Below are 25,454 nucleotides of genomic sequence, written 5' to 3' on the forward strand. Positions count from 1 at the left end.
CCTTAGCAACCACCCTGGGTACCCTAGCAACGGCCCTAGCAACCATCCCTAGTGCCCTAGCAGCCGCCCAGCAGTGCCAAGGAAACCACTCAAGCCAACCTAGCAACCGGGTGGCGAGTTTTGCCACGCCAAGCACCCCCTCACATTTTCTTCAGGAAATGTACATTCTAGTTAGGGGGTGCTTTGCAAAAGCACTCACTATTATTATTCTTCATACTTATTATTCTTATTCTTATTCTTCTTCCGTACAAACTTCGGCGCGCTACTCCTCCCGCAGCTTTTGTCACAGACCAACGAATGAGGCGTCAAATCGTGCGCCCTATTGAGGACACCTGTGCTATGACTTTTATAAGCGATCGGGGGTGCGGTGTTTGCCCCAGGGGCAAAAAAGCGGGCAAAAAATCCCATAGACAATGCATTGCGGCCAACTTTGACGGCTCGTAGCTCCGAGCGAGAATTTCGTAGAAACTTGTGAATCACCACATTTGGAGAGGCTATCAAGCTGTGCAAGAAGATACCACGCAGTGGGGTATAAGTTTTACCCCTGGGGCACAAGAGCCCCCCAAAGTTGCCCCATTGACATACTATGGTGAGGGACGGCCCATGAAACAGCGCGTTTTTCCTACTATGGTAAATTGCATAGGGATTTTGTATTGAACATAGCTCTGGATGACAGTGTCATAGAGACAAGGGGGCGGGCTCATTTTACTCAGACGACCAATCAATCTCTCAGAATCATTGTGAAGCCATCAAGCCACGCCCTAGCAACCATTTAGAGCACCTTAGCAACAAGTTCCATAGACATCCATTGAAAGAGATCAAAGGGATATCTCCGGATTGAATTGTCATAGAAACATGAGGGTGGGTTCATTTGACTCGGGGCAGCAAACAACCAATCACGAATCACCTCAACACACCCTAGCCCCTCCCTAGCAACCACTGTCGAGCACCTTAGCAACCAAAATCCAAAGAGGGATATCTTCCATTCTGAATGTCACAGAGGCATGGGAGTTGGTTTATATCATTCATAGTGACAAGAAGCCTTTGCAGTTTCATCATTGGCAGCTCCAAGCAACTCCATAGCAACCAAACAGAGGACCTTAGCAACCAAAATCCAAAGAGGGATATCTTCCATTCTGAATGTCACAGAGGCATGGGAGTTGGTTTATATCATAAATAGTGACAAGAAGCCTTTGCAGTTTCATCATGCAACTCCATAGCAACCAAACAGAGTACCCTAGCAACCAAAATCCAAAGAGGGATATCTTCCATTCTGAATGTCACAGAGGCATGGGAGTTGGTTTATATCATTCATAGTGACAAGAAGCCTTTGCAGTTTCATCATGCAACTCCATAGCAACCAAACAGAGTACCCTAGCAACCAAAATCCAAAGAGGGATATCTTCCATTCTGAACGTCACAGAGGCATGGGAGTTGGTTTATATCATTCATAGCACCACCCTGGGTACCATAGCAACCGCCCTAGCAACCATCCTGGGTACCCTAGCAACCGCATAGCAACACCCTAGCAACCACCCCAAGTACCCTAGCAACCACATAGCAACACCTTAGCAACCACCCTGGGTACCCTAGCAACTGCCCTAGCAACCATTCTGGGTACCCTAGCAACCGCATAGCAACACCCTAGCAACCACCCCAATTACCCTAGCAACCACATAGCATCACCTTAGCAACCACCCTGGGTACCCTAGCAACCGCCCTAGCAACCATCCTGGGTACCCTAGCAACCGCATAGCAACACCCTAGCAACCACCCCAAGTACCCTAGCAACCACATAGCATCACCTTAGCAACCACCCTGGGTACCCTAGCAACCGCCCTAGAACCATCCTAAGTACCCTAGCAACCGCATAGCAACACCCTAGCAACCACCCCAATTACCCTAGCAACCACATAGCAACACCTTAGCAACCACCCTGGGTACCTTAGCAACGGCCCTAGTAACCATTCTGGGTACCCTAGCAACCGCATAGCAACACCTTAGCAACCACCCTGGGTACCCTAGCAACGGCCCTAGCAACCATCCCTAGTGCCCTAGCAGCCGCCCAGCAGTGCCAAGGAAACCACTCAAGCCAACCTAGCAACCGGGTGGCGAGTTTTGCCACGCCAAGCACCCCCTCACATTTTCTTCAGGAAATGTACATTCTAGTTAGGGGGTGCTTTGCAAAAGCACTCACTATTATTATTCTTCATACTTATTATTCTTATTCTTATTCTTCTTCCGTACAAACTTCGGCGCGCTACTCCTCCCGCAGCTTTTGTCACAGACCAACGAATGAGGCGTCAAATCGTGCGCCCTATTGAGGACACCTGTGCTATGACTTTTATAAGCGATCGGGGGTGCGGTGTTTGCCCCAGGGGCAAAAAAGCGGGCAAAAAATCCCATAGACAATGCATTGCGGCCAACTTTGACGGCTCGTAGCTCCGAGCGAGAATTTCGTAGAAACTTGTGAATCACCACATTTGGAGAGGCTATCAAGCTGTGCAAGAAGATACCACGCAGTGGGGTATAAGTTTTACCCCTGGGGCACAAGAGCCCCCCAAAGTTGCCCCATTGACATACTATGGTGAGGGACGGCCCATGAAACAGCGCGTTTTTCCTACTATGGTAAATTGCATAGGGATTTTGTATTGAACATAGCTCTGGATGACAGTGTCATAGAGACAAGGGGGCGGGCTCATTTTACTCAGACGACCAATCAATCTCTCAGAATCATTGTGAAGCCATCAAGCCACGCCCTAGCAACCATTTAGAGCACCTTAGCAACAAGTTCCATAGACATTCATTGAAAGAGATCAAAGGGATATCTCCGGATTGAATTGTCATAGAAACATGAGGGTGGTCTCATTTGACTCGGGGAAGCAAACAGCCAATCATGAATCACCTCAACACTTCCTAGCCCCTCCCTAGCAACCATTGTCGACCACCTTAACAACCAAAATCCAAAGAGGGATATCTTCCATTCTGAATGTCGCAGAGGCATGGGAGTTGGTTTATATCATTCATAGTGACAAGAAGCCTTTGCAGTTTCATCATTGGCAGCTCATAGCCCCTCCCTAGCAACCATTGTCGAGCACCTTAGCAACCAAAATCCAAAGAGGGATATCTTCCATTCTGAATGTCACAGAGGCATGGGAGTTGGTTTATATCATTCATAGTGACAAGAAGCCTTTGCAGTTTCATCATTGGCAGCTCCAAGCAACTCCATAGCAACCAAACAGAGGACCTTAGCAACCAAAATCCAAAGAGGGATATCTTCCATTCTGAATGTCACAGAGGCATGGGAGTTGGTTTATATCATTCATAGTGACAAGAAGCCTTTGCAGTTTCATCATGCAACTCCATAGCAACCAAACAGAGTACCCTAGCAACCAAAATCCAAAGAGGGATATCTTCCATTCTGAATGTCACAGAGGCACGGGAGTTGGTTTATATCATTCATAGTGACAAGAAGCCTTTGCAGTTTCATCATGCAACTCCATAGCAACCAAACAGAGTACCCTAGCAACCAAAATCCAAAGAGGGATATCTTCCATTCTGAATGTCACAGAGGCATGGGAGTTGGTTTATATCATTCATAGCACCACCCTGGGTACCATAGCAACCGCCCTAGCAACCATCCTGGGTACCCTAGCAACCGCATAGCAACACCCTAGCAACCACCCCAAGTACCCTAGCAACCACATAGCAACACCTTAGCAACCACCCTGGGTACCCTAGCAACTGCCCTAGCAACCATTCTGGGTACCCTAGCAACCGCATAGCAACACCCTAGCAACCACCCAAAGTACCCTAGCAACCACATAGCATCACCTTAGCAACCACCCTGGGTACCCTAGCAACTGCCCTAGCAACCATTCTGGGTACCCTAGCAACCGCATAGCAACACCCTAGCAACCACCCTGGGTACCCTAGCAACCACCCTAGCAACCATCCTAAGTACCCTAGCAACCGCATAGCAACACCCTAGCAACCACCCCAAGTACCCTAGCAACCACATAGCATCACCTTAGCAACCACCCTGGGTACCCTAGCAACTGCCCTAGCAACCATTCTGGGTACCCTAGCAACCGCATAGCAACACCCTAGCAACCACCCTGGGTACCCTAGCAACCACCCTAGCAACCATCCTAAGTACCCTAGCAACCGCATAGCAACACCCTAGCAACCACCCCAATTACCCTAGCAACCACATAGCAACACCTTAGCAACCACCCTGGGTACCTTAGCAACGGCCCTAGTAACCATCCTGGGTACCCTAGCAACCACATAGCAACACCTTAGCAACAACCCTGGGAACCCTAGCAACCACCCTAGCAACCATCCTAGGTACCTTAGCAACCATCCTGGTTACCCTAGCAACGGCCCTAGCAACCATCCTGGGTACCCTAGCAACCGCATAGCAACACCCTAGCAACACCTTAGTAACCATCTTGGGTACCCTAGCAACCACCCTAGCAACCATCCTAGGAACCCTAGCAACCACCTTAGCAACCGAGTGGCGAGTTTTGCCACGCCAAGCACCCCCTCACATTTTCTTCAGGAAATGTACATTCTAGTTAGGGGGTGCTTGCCAAAGCACTCACTATTATTATCTCACATACTTATTATTATTATTAGGGGGTGCTTGCCAAAGCACTCACTATTATTATCTCACATACTTATTAGGGGGTGCTTGCCAAAGCACTCACTATTATTATCTCACATACTTATTATTATTATTCTTCTTATTCTTATTCTTCTTCCGTACAAACTTCGGCACGCTACTCCTCCCGCACCGTGCGTCACAGAGCCATGAAACAGGCGTCAAATCGTGCGCCCTATTAAGGACACCTGTGCTATGACTTTTATAAGCGATCGGGGTAACGGTGTTTGCCCCAGGGGCAAAAAAGCGGGCAAAAAATCCCATAGACAATGCATTGCGGCCAACTTTGACGCCTCGTAGCTCCGAGCGAGAATTTCGCAGAAACTTGTGAATCACCACATTTGGAGAGGCTATCAAGCTGTGCAAGAAGATACCCCGCAGTGGGGTATAAGTTGTACCCCTGGGGCACAAGAGCCCCCCAAAGTTGCCCCAGTGATTTACTATGGTGAGGGACTGCCCGTGAAACAGCGCGTTTTTCCTACTATGGTAAATTGCATAGGGATTTTGTATTGAACATAGCTCTGGATCACAGTGTCATAGAGATAAGGGGGCGGGCTCATTTTACTCAGACGACCAATCAATATCTCAGGATCATTGTGAAGCCATAAAGCCACGCCCTAGTAACCATTTAGAGAACCTTAGCAACAAGTTCCATAGACATTCATTGAAAGAGATCAAAGGAATATCTCCGGACTGAATTGTCATAGAAACATGAGGGTGGTCTCCTTTGACTCGGGGCAGCGAACAGCCAATCATGAATCACCTCAATACTTCCTAGCCCCTCCCTAGCAACCATTGTCGAGCACCTTAACAACCAAAATCCAAAGAGGGATATCTTCCATTCTGAATGTCACAGAGGCATGGGAGTTGGTTTATATTATTCATAGTGACAAGAAGCCTTTGCAGTTTCATCATTGGCAGCTCCAAGCAACTCCATAGCAACCAAACAGAGGACCTTAGCAACCAAAATCCAAAGAGGTATATCTTCCATTCTGAAAGTCACAGAGGCATGGGAGTTGGTTTATATCATTCATATTGACAAGAAGCATTTGCAGTTTCATCATGCAACTCCATAGCAACCAAACAGAGTACCCTAGCAACCAAAATCCAAAGAGGGATATCTTCCATTCTGAATGTCACAGAGGCATGGGAGTTGGTTTATATCATTCATAGTGACAAGAAGCCTTTGCAGTTTCATCACGCAACTCCATAGCAACCAAACAGAGTACCCTAGCAACCAAAATCCAAAGAGGGATATCTTCCATTCTGAATGTCACAGAGGCATGGGAGTTGGTTTATATCATTCATAGCACCACCCTGGGTACCATAGCAACGGCCCTAGCAACCATCCTGGGTACCCTAGCAACCGCATAGCAACACCCTAGCAACCATCCTGGGTACCCTAGCAACCGCATAGCAACACCCTAGCAACCACCCCAAGTACCCTAGCAACCACATAGCATCACCTTAGCAACCACCCTGGGTACCCTAGCAACCACCCTAGCAACCATCCTAAGTACCCTAGCAACCGCATAGCAACACCCTAGCAACCACCCCAATTACCCTAGCAACCACATAGCAACACCTTAGCAACCACCCTGGGTACCTTAGCAACGGCCCTAGTAACCATCCTGGGTACCCTAGCAACCACATAGCAACACCTTAGCAACAACCCTGGGAACCCTAGCAACCACCCTAGCAACCATCCTAGGTACCTTAGCAACCATCCTGGTTACCCTAGCAACGGCCCTAGCAACCATCCTGGGTACCCTAGCAACCGCATAGCAACACCCTAGCAACACCTTAGTAACCATCTTGGGTACCCTAGCAACCACCCTAGCAACCATCCTAGGAACCCTAGCAACCACCTTAGCAACCGAGTGGCGAGTTTTGCCACGCCAAGCACCCCCTCACATTTTCTTCAGGAAATGTACATTCTAGTTAGTGGGTGCTTTTTTGAAGCACTCACTATTGTTATTCGGCATACTTATTTTTATTATTATTATTTTCTTCTTTATTCCGCCGTTATTTTGACGCGCTACTCCTCCCGCAGCTTTTGTCACAGAGCAACGAATGAGGCGTCAAATCGTGCGGATTAATCGGGAATGGTGTGCTATGACTTTTATAAGCGATCGGGGGTACGGTATTTGCCCCAGGGGCAAAAAAGCGGCCCAAAAATCGCATTGACTTAACATTGCGACAAACTTTGACGAATCATAGCTCAGAGCGAGGATTTCGCAGAAACTTGTGATTTGCCACATTTGAAGAGGCTGGGAGGATCTGTAAGAACATACCTCACAATGGGGTAAAAGTTTGACCCCTGGGGCAGAAGAGGCCCCCAAAGTTGCCCCATTGACTTACTATGGAGCAGGACGGCCCATCAAATGCATGCGTTTTACCTACTATGGTAAATTGCATAGGGATTTTGTATTGAACATAGCTCTGGATCACAGTGTCATAGAGACAAGGAGGCGGGCTCATTTTACTCAGACGACCAATCAATCTCTCAGGATCATTGTGAAGCTATAAAGCCACGCCCTAGCAACCATTTAGAGAACCTTAGCAACAAGTTCCATAGACATTCATTGAAAGAGATCAAAGGGATATCTCCGGACTGAATTGTCATAGAAACATGAGGGTGGTCTCATTTGACTCGGGGCAGCAAACAGCCAATCATGAATCACTTCAACACTTCCTAGCCCCTCCCTAGCAACAATTGTCGAACAACTTAGCAACCAAAATCCAAAGAGGGATATCTTCCATTCTGAATGTCACAGAGGCATGGGAGTTGGTTTATATCATTCATAGTGACAAGAAGCCTTTGCAGTTTCATCATTGGCAGCCCATAGCAACCAAACAGAGTACCTTAGCAACCAAAATCCAAAGAGAGATATCTTCCATTCTGAATGTCACAGAGGCATGGGAGTTGGTTTATATCATTCATAGTGACAAGAAGCCTTTGGAGTTTCATGATTGGCAGCTGCCAAGCCACTCCCTAGCAACCAAACAGAGTACCCTAGCAACCGAGTGGCGAGTTTTGCCACGCCAAGCACCCACTCACATTTTCTTCAGGAAATGTACATTCTAGTTCTTATTCTTATTCTTCTTCCGTACAAACTTCGGCACGCTACTCCTCCCGCACCGTGCGTCACAGAGCCATGAAACAGGCGTCAAATCGTGCGCCCTATTAAGGACACCTGTGCTATGACTTTTATAAGCGATCGGGGTAACGGTGTTTGCCCCAGGGGCAAAAAAGCGGGCAAAAAATCCCATAGACAATGCATTGCGGCCAACTTTGACGCCTCGTAGCTCCGAGCGAGAATTTCGCAGAAACTTGTGAATCACCACATTTGGAGAGGCTATCAAGCTGTGCAAGAAGATACCCCGCAGTGGGGTATAAGTTGTACCCCTGGGGCACAAGAGCCCCCCAAAGTTGCCCCAGTGATTTACTATGGTGAGGGACTGCCCGTGAAACAGCGCGTTTTTCCTACTATGGTAAATTGCATAGGGATTTTGTATTGAACATAGCTCTGGATCACAGTGTCATAGAGATAAGGGGGCGGGCTCATTTTACTCAGACGACCAATCAATATCTCAGGATCATTGTGAAGCCATAAAGCCACGCCCTAGTAACCATTTAGAGAACCTTAGCAACAAGTTCCATAGACATTCATTGAAAGAGATCAAAGGAATATCTCCGGACTGAATTGTCATAGAAACATGAGGGTGGTCTCCTTTGACTCGGGGCAGCGAACAGCCAATCATGAATCACCTCAATACTTCCTAGCCCCTCCCTAGCAACCATTGTCGAGCACCTTAACAACCAAAATCCAAAGAGGGATATCTTCCATTCTGAATGTCACAGAGGCATGGGAGTTGGTTTATATTATTCATAGTGACAAGAAGCCTTTGCAGTTTCATCATTGGCAGCTCCAAGCAACTCCATAGCAACCAAACAGAGGACCTTAGCAACCAAAATCCAAAGAGGTATATCTTCCATTCTGAAAGTCACAGAGGCATGGGAGTTGGTTTATATCATTCATATTGACAAGAAGCATTTGCAGTTTCATCATGCAACTCCATAGCAACCAAACAGAGTACCCTAGCAACCAAAATCCAAAGAGGGATATCTTCCATTCTGAATGTCACAGAGGCATGGGAGTTGGTTTATATCATTCATAGTGACAAGAAGCCTTTGCAGTTTCATCACGCAACTCCATAGCAACCAAACAGAGTACCCTAGCAACCAAAATCCAAAGAGGGATATCTTCCATTCTGAATGTCACAGAGGCATGGGAGTTGGTTTATATCATTCATAGCACCACCCTGGGTACCATAGCAACGGCCCTAGCAACCATCCTGGGTACCCTAGCAACCGCATAGCAACACCCTAGCAACCATCCTGGGTACCCTAGCAACCGCATAGCAACACCCTAGCAACCACCCCAAGTACCCTAGCAACCACATAGCATCACCTTAGCAACCACCCTGGGTACCCTAGCAACCACCCTAGCAACCATCCTAAGTACCCTAGCAACCGCATAGCAACACCCTAGCAACCACCCCAATTACCCTAGCAACCACATAGCAACACCTTAGCAACCACCCTGGGTACCTTAGCAACGGCCCTAGTAACCATCCTGGGTACCCTAGCAACCACATAGCAACACCTTAGCAACAACCCTGGGAACCCTAGCAACCACCCTAGCAACCATCCTAGGTACCTTAGCAACCATCCTGGTTACCCTAGCAACGGCCCTAGCAACCATCCTGGGTACCCTAGCAACCGCATAGCAACACCCTAGCAACACCTTAGTAACCATCTTGGGTACCCTAGCAACCACCCTAGCAACCATCCTAGGAACCCTAGCAACCACCTTAGCAACCGAGTGGCGAGTTTTGCCACGCCAAGCACCCCCTCACATTTTCTTCAGGAAATGTACATTCTAGTTATTATTATTCTTCTTATTCTTATTCTTCTTCCGTACAAACTTCGGCACGCTACTCCTCCCGCACCGTGCGTCACAGAGCCATGAAACAGGCGTCAAATCGTGCGCCCTATTAAGGACACCTGTGCTATGACTTTTATAAGCGATCGGGGTAACGGTGTTTGCCCCAGGGGCAAAAAAGCGGGCAAAAAATCCCATAGACAATGCATTGCGGCCAACTTTGACGCCTCGTAGCTCCGAGCGAGAATTTCGCAGAAACTTGTGAATCACCACATTTGGAGAGGCTATCAAGCTGTGCAAGAAGATACCCCGCAGTGGGGTATAAGTTGTACCCCTGGGGCACAAGAGCCCCCCAAAGTTGCCCCAGTGATTTACTATGGTGAGGGACTGCCCGTGAAACAGCGCGTTTTTCCTACTATGGTAAATTGCATAGGGATTTTGTATTGAACATAGCTCTGGATCACAGTGTCATAGAGATAAGGGGGCGGGCTCATTTTACTCAGACGACCAATCAATATCTCAGGATCATTGTGAAGCCATAAAGCCACGCCCTAGTAACCATTTAGAGAACCTTAGCAACAAGTTCCATAGACATTCATTGAAAGAGATCAAAGGAATATCTCCGGACTGAATTGTCATAGAAACATGAGGGTGGTCTCCTTTGACTCGGGGCAGCGAACAGCCAATCATGAATCACCTCAATACTTCCTAGCCCCTCCCTAGCAACCATTGTCGAGCACCTTAACAACCAAAATCCAAAGAGGGATATCTTCCATTCTGAATGTCACAGAGGCATGGGAGTTGGTTTATATTATTCATAGTGACAAGAAGCCTTTGCAGTTTCATCATTGGCAGCTCCAAGCAACTCCATAGCAACCAAACAGAGGACCTTAGCAACCAAAATCCAAAGAGGTATATCTTCCATTCTGAAAGTCACAGAGGCATGGGAGTTGGTTTATATCATTCATATTGACAAGAAGCATTTGCAGTTTCATCATGCAACTCCATAGCAACCAAACAGAGTACCCTAGCAACCAAAATCCAAAGAGGGATATCTTCCATTCTGAATGTCACAGAGGCATGGGAGTTGGTTTATATCATTCATAGTGACAAGAAGCCTTTGCAGTTTCATCACGCAACTCCATAGCAACCAAACAGAGTACCCTAGCAACCAAAATCCAAAGAGGGATATCTTCCATTCTGAATGTCACAGAGGCATGGGAGTTGGTTTATATCATTCATAGCACCACCCTGGGTACCATAGCAACGGCCCTAGCAACCATCCTGGGTACCCTAGCAACCGCATAGCAACACCCTAGCAACCATCCTGGGTACCCTAGCAACCGCATAGCAACACCCTAGCAACCACCCCAAGTACCCTAGCAACCACATAGCATCACCTTAGCAACCACCCTGGGTACCCTAGCAACCACCCTAGCAACCATCCTAAGTACCCTAGCAACCGCATAGCAACACCCTAGCAACCACCCCAATTACCCTAGCAACCACATAGCAACACCTTAGCAACCACCCTGGGTACCTTAGCAACGGCCCTAGTAACCATCCTGGGTACCCTAGCAACCACATAGCAACACCTTAGCAACAACCCTGGGAACCCTAGCAACCACCCTAGCAACCATCCTAGGTACCTTAGCAACCATCCTGGTTACCCTAGCAACGGCCCTAGCAACCATCCTGGGTACCCTAGCAACCGCATAGCAACACCCTAGCAACACCTTAGTAACCATCTTGGGTACCCTAGCAACCACCCTAGCAACCATCCTAGGAACCCTAGCAACCACCTTAGCAACCGAGTGGCGAGTTTTGCCACGCCAAGCACCCCCTCACATTTTCTTCAGGAAATGTACATTCTAGTTAGTGGGTGCTTTTTTGAAGCACTCACTATTGTTATTCGGCATACTTATTTTTATTATTATTATTTTCTTCTTTATTCCGCCGTTATTTTGACGCGCTACTCCTCCCGCAGCTTTTGTCACAGAGCAACGAATGAGGCGTCAAATCGTGCGGATTAATCGGGAATGGTGTGCTATGACTTTTATAAGCGATCGGGGGTACGGTATTTGCCCCAGGGGCAAAAAAGCGGCCCAAAAATCGCATTGACTTAACATTGCGACAAACTTTGACGAATCATAGCTCAGAGCGAGGATTTCGCAGAAACTTGTGATTTGCCACATTTGAAGAGGCTGGGAGGATCTGTAAGAACATACCTCACAATGGGGTAAAAGTTTGACCCCTGGGGCAGAAGAGGCCCCCAAAGTTGCCCCATTGACTTACTATGGAGCAGGACGGCCCATCAAATGCATGCGTTTTACCTACTATGGTAAATTGCATAGGGATTTTGTATTGAACATAGCTCTGGATCACAGTGTCATAGAGACAAGGAGGCGGGCTCATTTTACTCAGACGACCAATCAATCTCTCAGGATCATTGTGAAGCTATAAAGCCACGCCCTAGCAACCATTTAGAGAACCTTAGCAACAAGTTCCATAGACATTCATTGAAAGAGATCAAAGGGATATCTCCGGACTGAATTGTCATAGAAACATGAGGGTGGTCTCATTTGACTCGGGGCAGCAAACAGCCAATCATGAATCACTTCAACACTTCCTAGCCCCTCCCTAGCAACAATTGTCGAACAACTTAGCAACCAAAATCCAAAGAGGGATATCTTCCATTCTGAATGTCACAGAGGCATGGGAGTTGGTTTATATCATTCATAGTGACAAGAAGCCTTTGCAGTTTCATCATTGGCAGCCCATAGCAACCAAACAGAGTACCTTAGCAACCAAAATCCAAAGAGAGATATCTTCCATTCTGAATGTCACAGAGGCATGGGAGTTGGTTTATATCATTCATAGTGACAAGAAGCCTTTGGAGTTTCATGATTGGCAGCTGCCAAGCCACTCCCTAGCAACCAAACAGAGTACCCTAGCAACCGAGTGGCGAGTTTTGCCACGCCAAGCACCCACTCACATTTTCTTCAGGAAATGTACATTCTAGTTCTTATTCTTATTCTTCTTCCGTACAAACTTCGGCACGCTACTCCTCCCGCACCGTGCGTCACAGAGCCATGAAACAGGCGTCAAATCGTGCGCCCTATTAAGGACACCTGTGCTATGACTTTTATAAGCGATCGGGGTAACGGTGTTTGCCCCAGGGGCAAAAAAGCGGGCAAAAAATCCCATAGACAATGCATTGCGGCCAACTTTGACGCCTCGTAGCTCCGAGCGAGAATTTCGCAGAAACTTGTGAATCACCACATTTGGAGAGGCTATCAAGCTGTGCAAGAAGATACCCCGCAGTGGGGTATAAGTTGTACCCCTGGGGCACAAGAGCCCCCCAAAGTTGCCCCAGTGATTTACTATGGTGAGGGACTGCCCGTGAAACAGCGCGTTTTTCCTACTATGGTAAATTGCATAGGGATTTTGTATTGAACATAGCTCTGGATCACAGTGTCATAGAGATAAGGGGGCGGGCTCATTTTACTCAGACGACCAATCAATATCTCAGGATCATTGTGAAGCCATAAAGCCACGCCCTAGTAACCATTTAGAGAACCTTAGCAACAAGTTCCATAGACATTCATTGAAAGAGATCAAAGGAATATCTCCGGACTGAATTGTCATAGAAACATGAGGGTGGTCTCCTTTGACTCGGGGCAGCGAACAGCCAATCATGAATCACCTCAATACTTCCTAGCCCCTCCCTAGCAACCATTGTCGAGCACCTTAACAACCAAAATCCAAAGAGGGATATCTTCCATTCTGAATGTCACAGAGGCATGGGAGTTGGTTTATATTATTCATAGTGACAAGAAGCCTTTGCAGTTTCATCATTGGCAGCTCCAAGCAACTCCATAGCAACCAAACAGAGGACCTTAGCAACCAAAATCCAAAGAGGTATATCTTCCATTCTGAAAGTCACAGAGGCATGGGAGTTGGTTTATATCATTCATATTGACAAGAAGCATTTGCAGTTTCATCATGCAACTCCATAGCAACCAAACAGAGTACCCTAGCAACCAAAATCCAAAGAGGGATATCTTCCATTCTGAATGTCACAGAGGCATGGGAGTTGGTTTATATCATTCATAGTGACAAGAAGCCTTTGCAGTTTCATCACGCAACTCCATAGCAACCAAACAGAGTACCCTAGCAACCAAAATCCAAAGAGGGATATCTTCCATTCTGAATGTCACAGAGGCATGGGAGTTGGTTTATATCATTCATAGCACCACCCTGGGTACCATAGCAACGGCCCTAGCAACCATCCTGGGTACCCTAGCAACCGCATAGCAACACCCTAGCAACCATCCTGGGTACCCTAGCAACCGCATAGCAACACCCTAGCAACCACCCCAAGTACCCTAGCAACCACATAGCATCACCTTAGCAACCACCCTGGGTACCCTAGCAACCACCCTAGCAACCATCCTAAGTACCCTAGCAACCGCATAGCAACACCCTAGCAACCACCCCAATTACCCTAGCAACCACATAGCAACACCTTAGCAACCACCCTGGGTACCTTAGCAACGGCCCTAGTAACCATCCTGGGTACCCTAGCAACCACATAGCAACACCTTAGCAACAACCCTGGGAACCCTAGCAACCACCCTAGCAACCATCCTAGGTACCTTAGCAACCATCCTGGTTACCCTAGCAACGGCCCTAGCAACCATCCTGGGTACCCTAGCAACCGCATAGCAACACCCTAGCAACACCTTAGTAACCATCTTGGGTACCCTAGCAACCACCCTAGCAACCATCCTAGGAACCCTAGCAACCACCTTAGCAACCGAGTGGCGAGTTTTGCCACGCCAAGCACCCCCTCACATTTTCTTCAGGAAATGTACATTCTAGTTAGGGGGTGCTTGTCAAAGCACTCACTATTATTATTCTTCATACTTATTATTCTTATTCTTATTCTTCTTCCGTACAAACTTCGGCGCGCTACTCCTCCCGCACCGTTCGTCACAGAGCCATGAAACAGGCGTCAAATCGTGCGCCCTATTGAGGAGACCTGTGCTATGACTTTTATAAGCGATCGGGGTAACGGTGTTTGCCCCAGGGGCAAAAAAGCGGGCAAAAAATCCCATAGACAATGCATTGCGGCCAACTTTGACGCCCCGTAGCTCCGAGCGAGAATTTCGTAGAAACTTGTGAATCACCACATTTGGAGAGGCTATCAAGCTGTGCAAGAAGATACCCCGCAGTGGGGCATAAGTTGTACCCCTGGGGCACAAGAGCCCCCCAAAGTTGCCCCATTGACATACTATGGTGAGGGACGGCCCATGAAACAGCGCGTTTTTCCTACTATGGTAAATTGCATAGGGATTTTGTATTGATCATAGCTCTGGATCACAGTGTCATAGAGATAAGGGGGCGGGCTCATTTTACTCAGACGACCAATCAATATCTCAGGATCATTGTGAAGCCATCAAGCCACGCCCTAGCAACCATTTAGAGAACCTTAGCAACAAGTTCCATAGACATCCATTGAAAGAGATCAAAGGGATATCTCCGGACTGAATTGTCATAGAAGCATGAGGGTGGTCTCATTTGACTCGGGCCAGCAAACGGCCAATCATGAATCACCTCAACACTTCCTAGCCCCTCCTTAGCAACCATTGTCGACCACCTTAGTAACCAAAATCCAAAGAGGGATATCTTCCATTCTGAATGTCACAGAGGCATGGGAGTTGGTTTATATCATAAATAGTGACAAGAAGCCTTTGCAGTTTCATCATGCAACTCCATAGCAACCAAACAGAGTACCCTAGCAACCAAAATCCAAAGAGGGATATCTTCCATTCTGAATGTCACAGAGGCATGGGAGTTGGTTTATATCATAAATAGTGACAAGAAGCCTTTGCAGTTTCATCATGCAACTCCATAGCAACCAAACAGAGTACCCTAGCAACCAAAATCCAAAGAGGGATATCTTCCATTCTGAATGTCACAGAGGCATGGGAGTTGGTTTATATCATTCATAGTGACAAGAAGCCTTTGCAGTTTCATCATGCAACTCCATAGCAACCAAACAGAGTACCCTAGCAACCAAATTCCAAAGAGGGATATCTTCCATTCTGAATGTCACAGAGGCATGGGAGTTGGTTTATATCATTCATAGTGACAAGAAGCCTTTGCAGTTTCATCATGCAACTCCATAGCAACCAAACAGAGTACCCTAGCAACCAAATTCCAAAGAGGGATATCTTCCATTCTGAATGTCACAGAGGCATGGGAGTTGGTTTATTTCATTCATAGTGACAAGACGCCTTTGCAGTTTCATCATGCAACTCCATAGCAACCAAACAGAGTACCCTAGCAACCAAAATCCAAAGAGGGATATCTTCCATTCTGAATGTCACAGAGGCATGGGAGTTGGTTTATATCATTCATAGCACCACCCTGGGTACCCTAGCAACCGCCCTAGCAACCATCCTGGGTACCCTAGCAACCGCATAGCAACACCCTAGCAACCGCCTCAATTACCCTAGCAACCACAAAGCATCACCTTAGCAACCACCCTGGGTACCCTAGCAACCGCCCTAGCAACCATCCTGGGTACCCTAGCAACCGCATAGCAACACCCTAGCAACCACCCCAAGTACCCTAGCAACCACATAGCAACACCTTAGCAACCACCCTGGGTACCCTAGCAACCATCCTGGGTACCCTAGCAACCGCATAGCAACACCCTAGCAACCACCCCAAGTACCCTAGCAACCATATAGCAACACCTTAGCAACCACCCTGGTTACCCTAGAAACCGCCCTAGCAACCATCCTGGCTACCCTAGCAACCGCATAGCAACACCCTAGCAACCAACCCAATTACCCTAGCAACCACATAGCATCACCATAGCAACCACCCTGGGTACCCTAGCAACCGCCCTAGCAACCATCCTAGGTACCCTAGCAACCGCATAGCAACACCCTAGCAACCACCCTGGGTACCCTAGCAACGGCCCTAGCAACCATCCCTAGTGCCCTAGCAACCGCCCAGCAGTGCCCAGGAAACCACTCAAGCCAACCTAGCAACCGAGTGGCGAGTTTTGCCACGCCAAGCACCCCCTCACATTTTCTTCAGGAAATGTACATTCTAGTTTTCTTTATTATTTTCTTTATTCCGCCGTTATTTTGACGCGCTACTCCTCCCGCAGCTTTTGTCACAGACCCACGAATGAGGCGTCAAATCGTGCGGATTAATCGGGAATGGTGTGCTATGACTTTTATAAGCGATCGGGGGTACGGTATTTGCCCCAGGGGCAAAAAAGCGGCCCAAAAATCGCATTGACTTAACATTGCGACAAACTTTGACGAATCATAGCTCAGAGCGAGGATTTCGCAGAAACTTGTGATTTGCCACATTTGAAGAGGCTGGGAGGCTCTGTAAGAACATACCTCACAATGGGGTAAAAGTTTTACCCCTGGGGCAGAAGAGGCCCCCAAAGTTGCCCCATTGACTTACTATGGAGCAGGACGGCCCATGAAATGCATGCGTTTAACCTACTATAGTAAATTGCATAGGGATTTTGTATTGAACATAGCTCTGGAACACAGTGTCATAGAGACAAGGGGGCGGGCTCATTTTACTCAGATGACCAATCAATCTCTCAGAATCATTGTGAAGCTATCAAGCCACGCCCTAGCAACCATTTAGAGCACCGTAGCAACAAGTTCCATAGATATCCATTGAAAGAGATCAAAGGGATATCTCCGGACTGAATTGTCATAGAAACATGAGGGTGGTCTCATTTGACTCGGGGCAGCAAACAGCCAATCATGAATCACCTCAACACTTCCTAACCCCTCCCTAGCAACCATTGTCGGGCACCTTAACAACCAAAATCCAAAGAGGGATATCTTCCATTCTGAATGTCACAGAGGCATGGGAGTTGGTTTATATCATTCATAGTGACAAGAAACCTTTGCAGTTTCATCATTGGCAGCTCCAAGCAACTCCATAGCAACCAAACAGAGGACCTTAGCAACCAAAATCCAAAGAGGGATATCTTCCATTCCGAATGTCACAGAGGCATGGGAGTTGGTTTATATCATTCATAGTGACAAGAAGCCTTTGCAGTTTCATCATGCAACTCCATAGCAACCAAACAGAGTACCTTAGCAACCAAAATCCAAAGAGGGATATCTTCCATTCTGAACGTCACAGAGGCACGGGAGTTGGTTTATATCATTCATAGTGACAAGAAGCCTTTGCAGTTTCATCATGCAACTCCATAGCAACCAAACAGAGTACCTTAGCAACCAAAATCCAAAGAGGGATATCTTCCATTCTGAACGTCACAGAGGCACGGGAGTTGGTTTATATCATTCATAGTGACAAGAAGCCTTTGCAGTTTCATCATGCAACTCCATAGCAACCAAACAGAGTACCCTAGCAACCAAAATCCAAAGAGGGATATCTTCCATTCTGAATGTCACAGAGGCATGGGAGTTGGTTTATATCATTCATAGTGACAAGAAGCCTTTGCAGTTTCATCATGCAACTCCATAGCACCCATCCTGGGTACCCTAGCAACCGCATAGCAACACCCTAGCAACCAACCCAAGTACCCTAGCAACCACATAGCAACACCTTAGCAACCACCCTGGGTACCCTAGCAACGGCCCTAGCAACCATCCTGGGTACCCTAGCAACCGCATAGCAACACCCTAGCAACCACCCAAAGTACCCTAGCAACCACATAGCAACACCTTAGCAACCACCTTGGGTACCCTAGCAACGGCCTTAGCAACCATCCTGGATACCCTAGCAACCGCTTAGCAACACCTTAGCAACCACCCCAAGTACCCTAGCAACCGCCCTAGCAACCATCCTAGGTACCCTAGCAACCGCATAGCAACACCCTAGTAACCACTCCTAGTACCCTAGCAACCACATAGCAACACCTTAGCAACCACCCCAAGTACCCTAGCAACCACCCTAGCAACCATCCTAGGTACCCTAGCAACCATCCTGGGTACCCTAGCAACGGCCCTAGCAACCATCCTGGGTACCCTAGCAACCACATAGCAACACCCTAGCAACCACCTAGCAACACCTTAGTAACCATCCTGGGTACCCTAGCAACCGCCCTAGCAACTATCCTGATTACCCTAGCAACCGCATAGCAACACCTTAGCAACCACCCTGGGTACCCTAGCAACGGCCCTAGCAACCATCCTGGGTACCCTAGCAACCACCCTAGCAACCGAGTGGCGAGTTTTGCCACGCCAAGCACCCACTCACATTTTCTTCAGGAAATGTACATTCTAGTTTATTATTGTTATTACTTATTGTTCAGTTTGTCCTTATGAGACTTGTGCGCTCCATAGTTATTAGCTCATGTCTAGGTTAATAGTTCATCTGTCGATCAGCCTTTATCATTGTTTTGATAGGCAGAGGTCGGTCTTGGGGGAGTGTCTGGCTGCTTTATCTGCAGCCTTTTCTGTGTGTTTCTTGGAGCTGATTGACTTTCATTCCCTCTCCGACTCTATGAGTAATGAAGAGAGTGAAGGTAAAGGCAAGAAGAGTTCAATAGAACACAAAAATGTGAATACACTCACATTGCCGCATTGCGATTATTTTTCCTCATGGATTTTGGTGTGCTCTTTCTAGTTGGCAGAACCTGTAGGCTCCTCCTCACTTTGCAGGAGGCTTTCTCAGAGGTCGAAGAGCTCGCAGAGGCAGGACCAGCGGCCCGTCATGCCCTTTTAACAAAGGTTACTGAGGTGATGCTTCCTCTGCTGTGTAGTTATGTCTCTCGCTGGGGGGAAGCTGATAACCAAGCATCCCAGGAGGGCCTCTTTTCTTGTGTCACACCCCAACATGCTAATGCCCTACTGGGTCACATCCTCTCCATCATCCACGTTCATCTGGGGACCGCAGACAGTGCTTGGATGAAACGCCTCGCAGGTGAGCTGGTCCCTCTAGAGAAGTGAATTATTAGATTATGGGGATTTTAATGTGTTGTTGAAGCACTTATTTTAGAAAACCAACAGAAGTTCAGTACAAACTTTGTGACTGTAATGAATTCCAATTTACAGTGGAAGGCACAAATATAACCACGAATGCCATAAATAGCAGAGTATTTCTTTTAGTATTTGGCCAGCCTCTCATCAGCAAGGCAGAACCACACCTCCTGAAGAGTATATTTTTAAGGTTGATTCTTTTATTTATTTAGATACATTTGTACCCTTTGTGCATTCATAACATTTTTAAACATTTAATCTTTTACACACTTGTTTTTGATTAGAATTTCAAGTGGGAAGAACAGAACTTTGTTGTTCAAAATGAAATCAACAACATGACATTCCTGGTGAACAGCAGCAAAAGCAGAATTTATAAGGTCTCTTTTCATTTTACTAATACTGTATTACTTGTTTTGAACACATTCAGTGTTTCCCCTTCATTAACTCTGTAAATGACCATGTAATACATTTTGTGTTCCTCTCAATCCTGGCCAAGTGTGCTTTGTCCTAATTTTTTACACTATTCTTTGAAAATAAATTAATCTTTGGCCTGTAAACTCAGAGGCCTGCAGGGACTTTAATAAATGCCCAAGTCATTACTCAACCCAAATATGCTGTTCAATAATATTGAATGAATCTAAATTGTATGATTTTCCATTAGGGAGGGGTGTGCAACCAGGAGAGGAGAAAGGTGAAGAGGAAGGGCGATTGTTACTCCACACACACCTCTCTCATTGTGGCGGCACCAAAAAACTCCTCTCGGTTGCTATGAATGGATGTTGCCATGGCAATCACGGCCTGGTTACTCATGCCAAAAGCCGTTTCTCTCAGGTACATCTGTACATACTGATCAATAATGACAATGTTTGCCAAATCAAATCATTCCTCATCTTGAAAATATTGTAATTCTTTTTCCTGACACCTGAAACATTCATCTGCTTCTAGAAGGACACAGAAGATGAGGTCAGAGTGTACATTCGCAGCAGCCTGCAACAGGTGAGCCAGAAGACAACTTGTGAAAGTACTGATAAAGTTCTGTGAAAATGCTATTTGAGCCTCCTCACCTCACCTCACTTTTCTTTTTTTCTTTTTGCCAGGATCTGTGTGAAAACTCAATAGATCCCCTCAGTGTTGAGAGGATCTTAAGAATCGCTCGTGTTCTTTTCCATCTGGATCAGGTTAGACTGGGAATGAATCGCTACAAATGATTGCAAATGATAATTGATGCCACATATTGTATATAAATACATTCAAACATGAATCAGATTTTTGACCAGTTCTGGTGTTTGTATGGTTCTATTCTAGTAAATGGTTTACATAAAGTTGTGTTTCTGTCAGGTGGAGAACCCTCAGAAGATGAAGAGGGCAGTGTGGCATAGGATTTTGTCTAAGCACAGGAAACGTGCTGTAGTTGCTTGTTTGAGAATGTCTCCTTTGTACAATCTCCCCAGGTTTGCTGAAAAGAGAGTTATGACAAGTCTAATTAATCTTCATATTGCATAATGAATTACCCAAGTTATAAAAGCTGAAGGCAGCAAAAATACTTGTGAATTGCAATGTTGTTGAACTAACTTAGATAAAAAGGACATTCTGTCATCTTCCTTATGTTTCATTGGGCTGGAACCAATATTAATTACTAGCTTTTAACATGAGATTTGTCTTTTTCTGCAGGCACAGAGCGGTGAACCGTTTCCTGCAGGGTTATGAGAGAATCTGGCTGAAGGCAGAGCATGACTCACCTGAGGACACACTAATTGAGGATTTGGCTGTGAGTGTGTTTCTGATTGGCTGTGTTCCCCAGTTGAGCTGTTTAATCATGACGTATGTGTAGCCCAACCTGGAAGGCTTGTTCACCACAGGTTCCCTTGAGAATTTGTGTAATGGTTTTTTATGAACAGCAGTTTTCAGTTTATGAGTACAATTAATATTACCAAAATGATTACCACAAAATATTAAGCAGAACAATTGTTTTCAACATTGATAATAAGAAATGTTTCTTGAGCCCCAAATCAGCATGTTAGAATAATTTCTGAAGGATTATGTTACAATGAAAGCTGAAATGTAATGGCTGCTGAAAATTCAGCTTCGCAAACATAGAAAAATATTACAAACATTTATTTCTTATAATATTTCACAAAATTACAGTTTTTACTCTGTTTGATCAAATAAATGCAGCACTGGTGAGCTAAAGAGACTTCTTTAAAAAACATAAACAAAAGTTTTACCGATCCCAAGTTTTTGAACAGTAGCGTAATTTATGTTGTAGAACAAAATGGGACAGTCTCTTCTAGTAATGTGAACCACAAATTGTCAGACTACGTAGAAAATTCCAGATACAACCCAAGGCTATATATGAGCTTTTTTGATTTGATAGTAATAGGAGTACTTTTATACTCATCAGAAAGCAGCTCATGTAGAGATCCTGAAGGAGGGAGCGGAGCAGAGAAACAACGATCCACTCCGTCAGTTTATCAGTCTCTTCAGTCAAAGTGCCTTGTCTGAGAATAGGTTTGTATGTGTGTGTTTGAGTGTGATTGATTCATGCATTTGTTTGTGTTTGCATCTAGACCAAGGCTAACCATTTTAAACATCATTTTAGCAAGTATTTCAGCTCTGTTTGGAAACCTAGGAATATGTCTACAATGGAAGCAACCCATCCGACTTGTTTCATATATGACCCACTGGATATTTGACTAGCACTGTTGATTGCAATTAACATGTCGTTAAGCTAACAAATCAGGAAATTATAACAAATATTTGTTGAAACTGTGCATTTTAAATTAGAACTGTTTTCTATCAATATATTTACTGAAAAGTATATTTATATTATTTTTTGATTATATTATATTATCAGTTGCCTTGTTATATGTGATATGTAAAATCTTTGATGCTGCCTTAAATTCTTTCCAGTCAGTGGAACAATTGTGAAACACATCTTAACCTTCCTGGTTCACTCTTGTCACTTGTATCTACAGCAAGCTTGAGGAAGATGACCTGTACATGTGCTATGCTGACATCATGGCCAAGGTAAGAAGCTCTGCTAGGACATTCTGAGGAAAATGTTTCCTTTTTTTCCCACCAAACACATGCAGCTTTCAAGCTAAACTGAAATTCTGCATTGCAGGGTTGCCAAAGTGAGGAAGACCAGGATGAAGATGGCCTGAAGTCATTTGAGGTGAGCAATGGACACGACTGGAATCTGTGTTGTTGTCGATTAATTGTAGGAGAAAAGTCTGAGGATGCTGACACAGTTATGTACTGTATTTGGGTTCATTAATTACGTAATCAATAATTGGCTTCAGGAATAATAGACTTGAGAAACAGTTGGTATATTTTATTTCTTAGTGAATTGATTGAGTAACTAATTAATTGTCTTAGGAAAAAGAGATGGAAAAGCAGAGGCTGCTGTATCAGCAGGTCCGACTTCATGAACGCGGAGCTGCTGAAATGGTCTTACAGAACCTCAGTGCCAGCAGAGGTATCAGTCAAAACAAGGGGTTTCCATGGATATATATATATATATATATATATATCTTTTTTTTTTTTTACCAAAAATGTCCAAGTTAACATATTAGGATATTAGCTGAATTTGTTTAACAGTAATTCTTACATCTCTCGAAACTGATTTTACTGTTTCATTCTGGTTTCTAAAACCAAAAATCATGAGATTAATAAAATATTTTATTCTTTTGACAACCAATATTAAAAATAACTTTTTTGTTATGTATGTATAAAATGTTATCATAAATTTTTATAAAGTATTAAATATATATACTATATATATATATATATATATATATATATATATATATATATATATATATATATATATATGTATACATATACATTTTCTTTAAATCAACTATTTCTCACAACAAATCTATCTCTATACATGTAAATATACTACATATAGACTGTAGTTTCATAATGTTTATGAAAGATGTTTTATTCTCAAGGCTGCATTTATTTAATCAAAAATGCAGTAAAGACTATAATATTGCAAAATATAGAAAATTACTGTTTTCTATTAGAATATTTTAAAATGTAATTTATTCCTGTGATGGCAAAGCTGAATTTTCAGCAGCTATTACTCTATATGTGAGTGTCAAATGATCCTTCAGAAATCATGCTGATTTGGTGTTCAAGAAAAAAATCAACTTATCAATTTTGAAAATAGTTCTGCTTAATATTTTTGTGGAAACTAAGCGTTTCTCAGTATTCTTTGCTGAATAAAATTTTAAATGAACAGCACTTATTTTAAATAGAAATCTTAATTTTAAAGATTTTAATGCGATTGCATTATTTTAATTTAATGCAACCTTCCTTAATACAAATATTTATTTATTTTTTTAAAGAAGCTTTCATGAAATTTTTGAAAAATGGTCCCTCATGGGAGGATCACCATATTTGGGGGTTGTTGGCATCAAAAAGTTTGAAAACCCCTGGTGTAAGACCCAGGTCACCTTTCATAACTTTATCCTGATATCTTGAGTCAGCTGGCTATGACTTTTATTATTGTCAGTGCTCAAATGTTATGCTGTTAAGTTGGTTGTGATATATGAACCAGGTGATATGGGGCCCATGGTAGCAGCCACATTAAAGCTGGGCATTGCAATCCTGAATGGAGGAAACACGTCTGTCCAGCAGCTAGGTTTCAAAAGGTCAGGCTGGAGTACAGATGTGTTTGGGCGATAACGCAAGTTTTGACATTTAACACCAAAACCAACGTTTATGTTCATTCTCTCTGTTGTTGAATTCTGTCTAGAAAATGCTGGATTACCTGCGACAGAAGAGAGACGTGGGCTTCTTTCACAGTCTGGTCGGCTTAATGCAGTCTTGCAGGTTCAGCTGTTATTTGCTAATGCATTGTGAGACATTTCCCTGACAGAAAGCAGCTGCTCAAACCACCTAAAAGTGGAATGCTTTGTTCACTCATTTATCGCCGCCACCCTCCTCCTGTGTTCAATTTCATAGTTATTTGGTATAATCAAGAGAAAAGAACATTGTTTTACATCACTTTTTTCCCTTTCAATCTGTTCCTTTGCTGTAATTGGAAGTGTCTGTTGAGTGTCTGTGTTAGTTTGTATTTTAAAAAGAAGAGGTCTGTGGTTTTGATGTTGCTGTTGTAATTCTGTGTGTCACAGCGTGCTGGATTTGAATGCATTTGAGAGGCAGATCAAAGCAGAGAGTTTAGAAGTGGGTGCTGAGGACAATTCAGGTACATCACCGACATCCACAACAAAGTGCTTTCAAAAAACGAATGTGTCTATCAGAAGAGGCAGATATTTTCTTTTTATTGCCAATGATTTACCTGTACTGCTTTTTGCTTTCTCCTTCTCTCTCTTTCTCAGGCGATAGAGTAATGGCAGATGAACAGCTGACCTGTGATCTTTTCCGATTCCTCCAGCTTCTTTGTGAAGGCCATAATACTGGTTAGAACAAGCATAATGTTTTTAGTTTTTGTTTCAACAGGTGATGTGGAATATACTTTGTTAAAATACTTTCTCCTATCCAACTTTAACCATACAATAAGTAAGACATTTGTAGACTGATTTCCCTAAAGAGTGTACACACTGTAGTCCTAAAAAAAATGGTCCATCATATCAGCAGATGGCTCAAGCAATGACAGTATGGGAATTATTCTACGTTCAAAAGTTGGGAGTCAGTAAGATTTTGTAAAGAGAAATACTTTTATTCAGCAAGGATGCATTAAATGGATCAAAAGTGATAGTTTAGAAAGTTATGATGTTACAAAATATATCTATTTCAAATATTCACAAAAATATTAAGCAATACAGCTGTGTTAAACATTGATAATGATGTTTCTTAAGCGCCAAA

The 25,454-nt window shown here is 44.7% G+C and overlaps 1 protein-coding gene across 1 annotated transcript in view; it reads left to right on the forward strand.

Moving 5' to 3' along the window:
• The window catches only part of LOC306886750 (ryanodine receptor 2-like), an 82,467-nt gene that overhangs the window by 35,863 nt on the left and 21,150 nt on the right, over positions 1-25,454 (forward strand). Inside the window, 14 exon segments of the mRNA XM_079444065.1 lie at positions 19,044-19,162; positions 19,264-19,560; positions 20,278-20,447; positions 20,562-20,612; positions 20,714-20,794; positions 20,955-21,067; positions 21,288-21,384; positions 22,018-22,124; positions 22,592-22,643; positions 22,741-22,791; positions 22,995-23,094; positions 24,184-24,277; positions 24,761-24,834; positions 24,968-24,975. Of these exon segments, the coding sequence (XP_079300191.1) occupies positions 19,044-19,162; positions 19,264-19,560; positions 20,278-20,447; positions 20,562-20,612; positions 20,714-20,794; positions 20,955-21,067; positions 21,288-21,384; positions 22,018-22,124; positions 22,592-22,643; positions 22,741-22,791; positions 22,995-23,094; positions 24,184-24,277; positions 24,761-24,834; positions 24,968-24,975 (1,414 nt within the window).

This window comes from Barbus barbus, assembly GCF_936440315.1.
Source record: "Barbus barbus genome assembly, chromosome: 20".
NCBI lineage: Eukaryota > Metazoa > Chordata > Actinopteri > Cypriniformes > Cyprinidae > Barbus > Barbus barbus.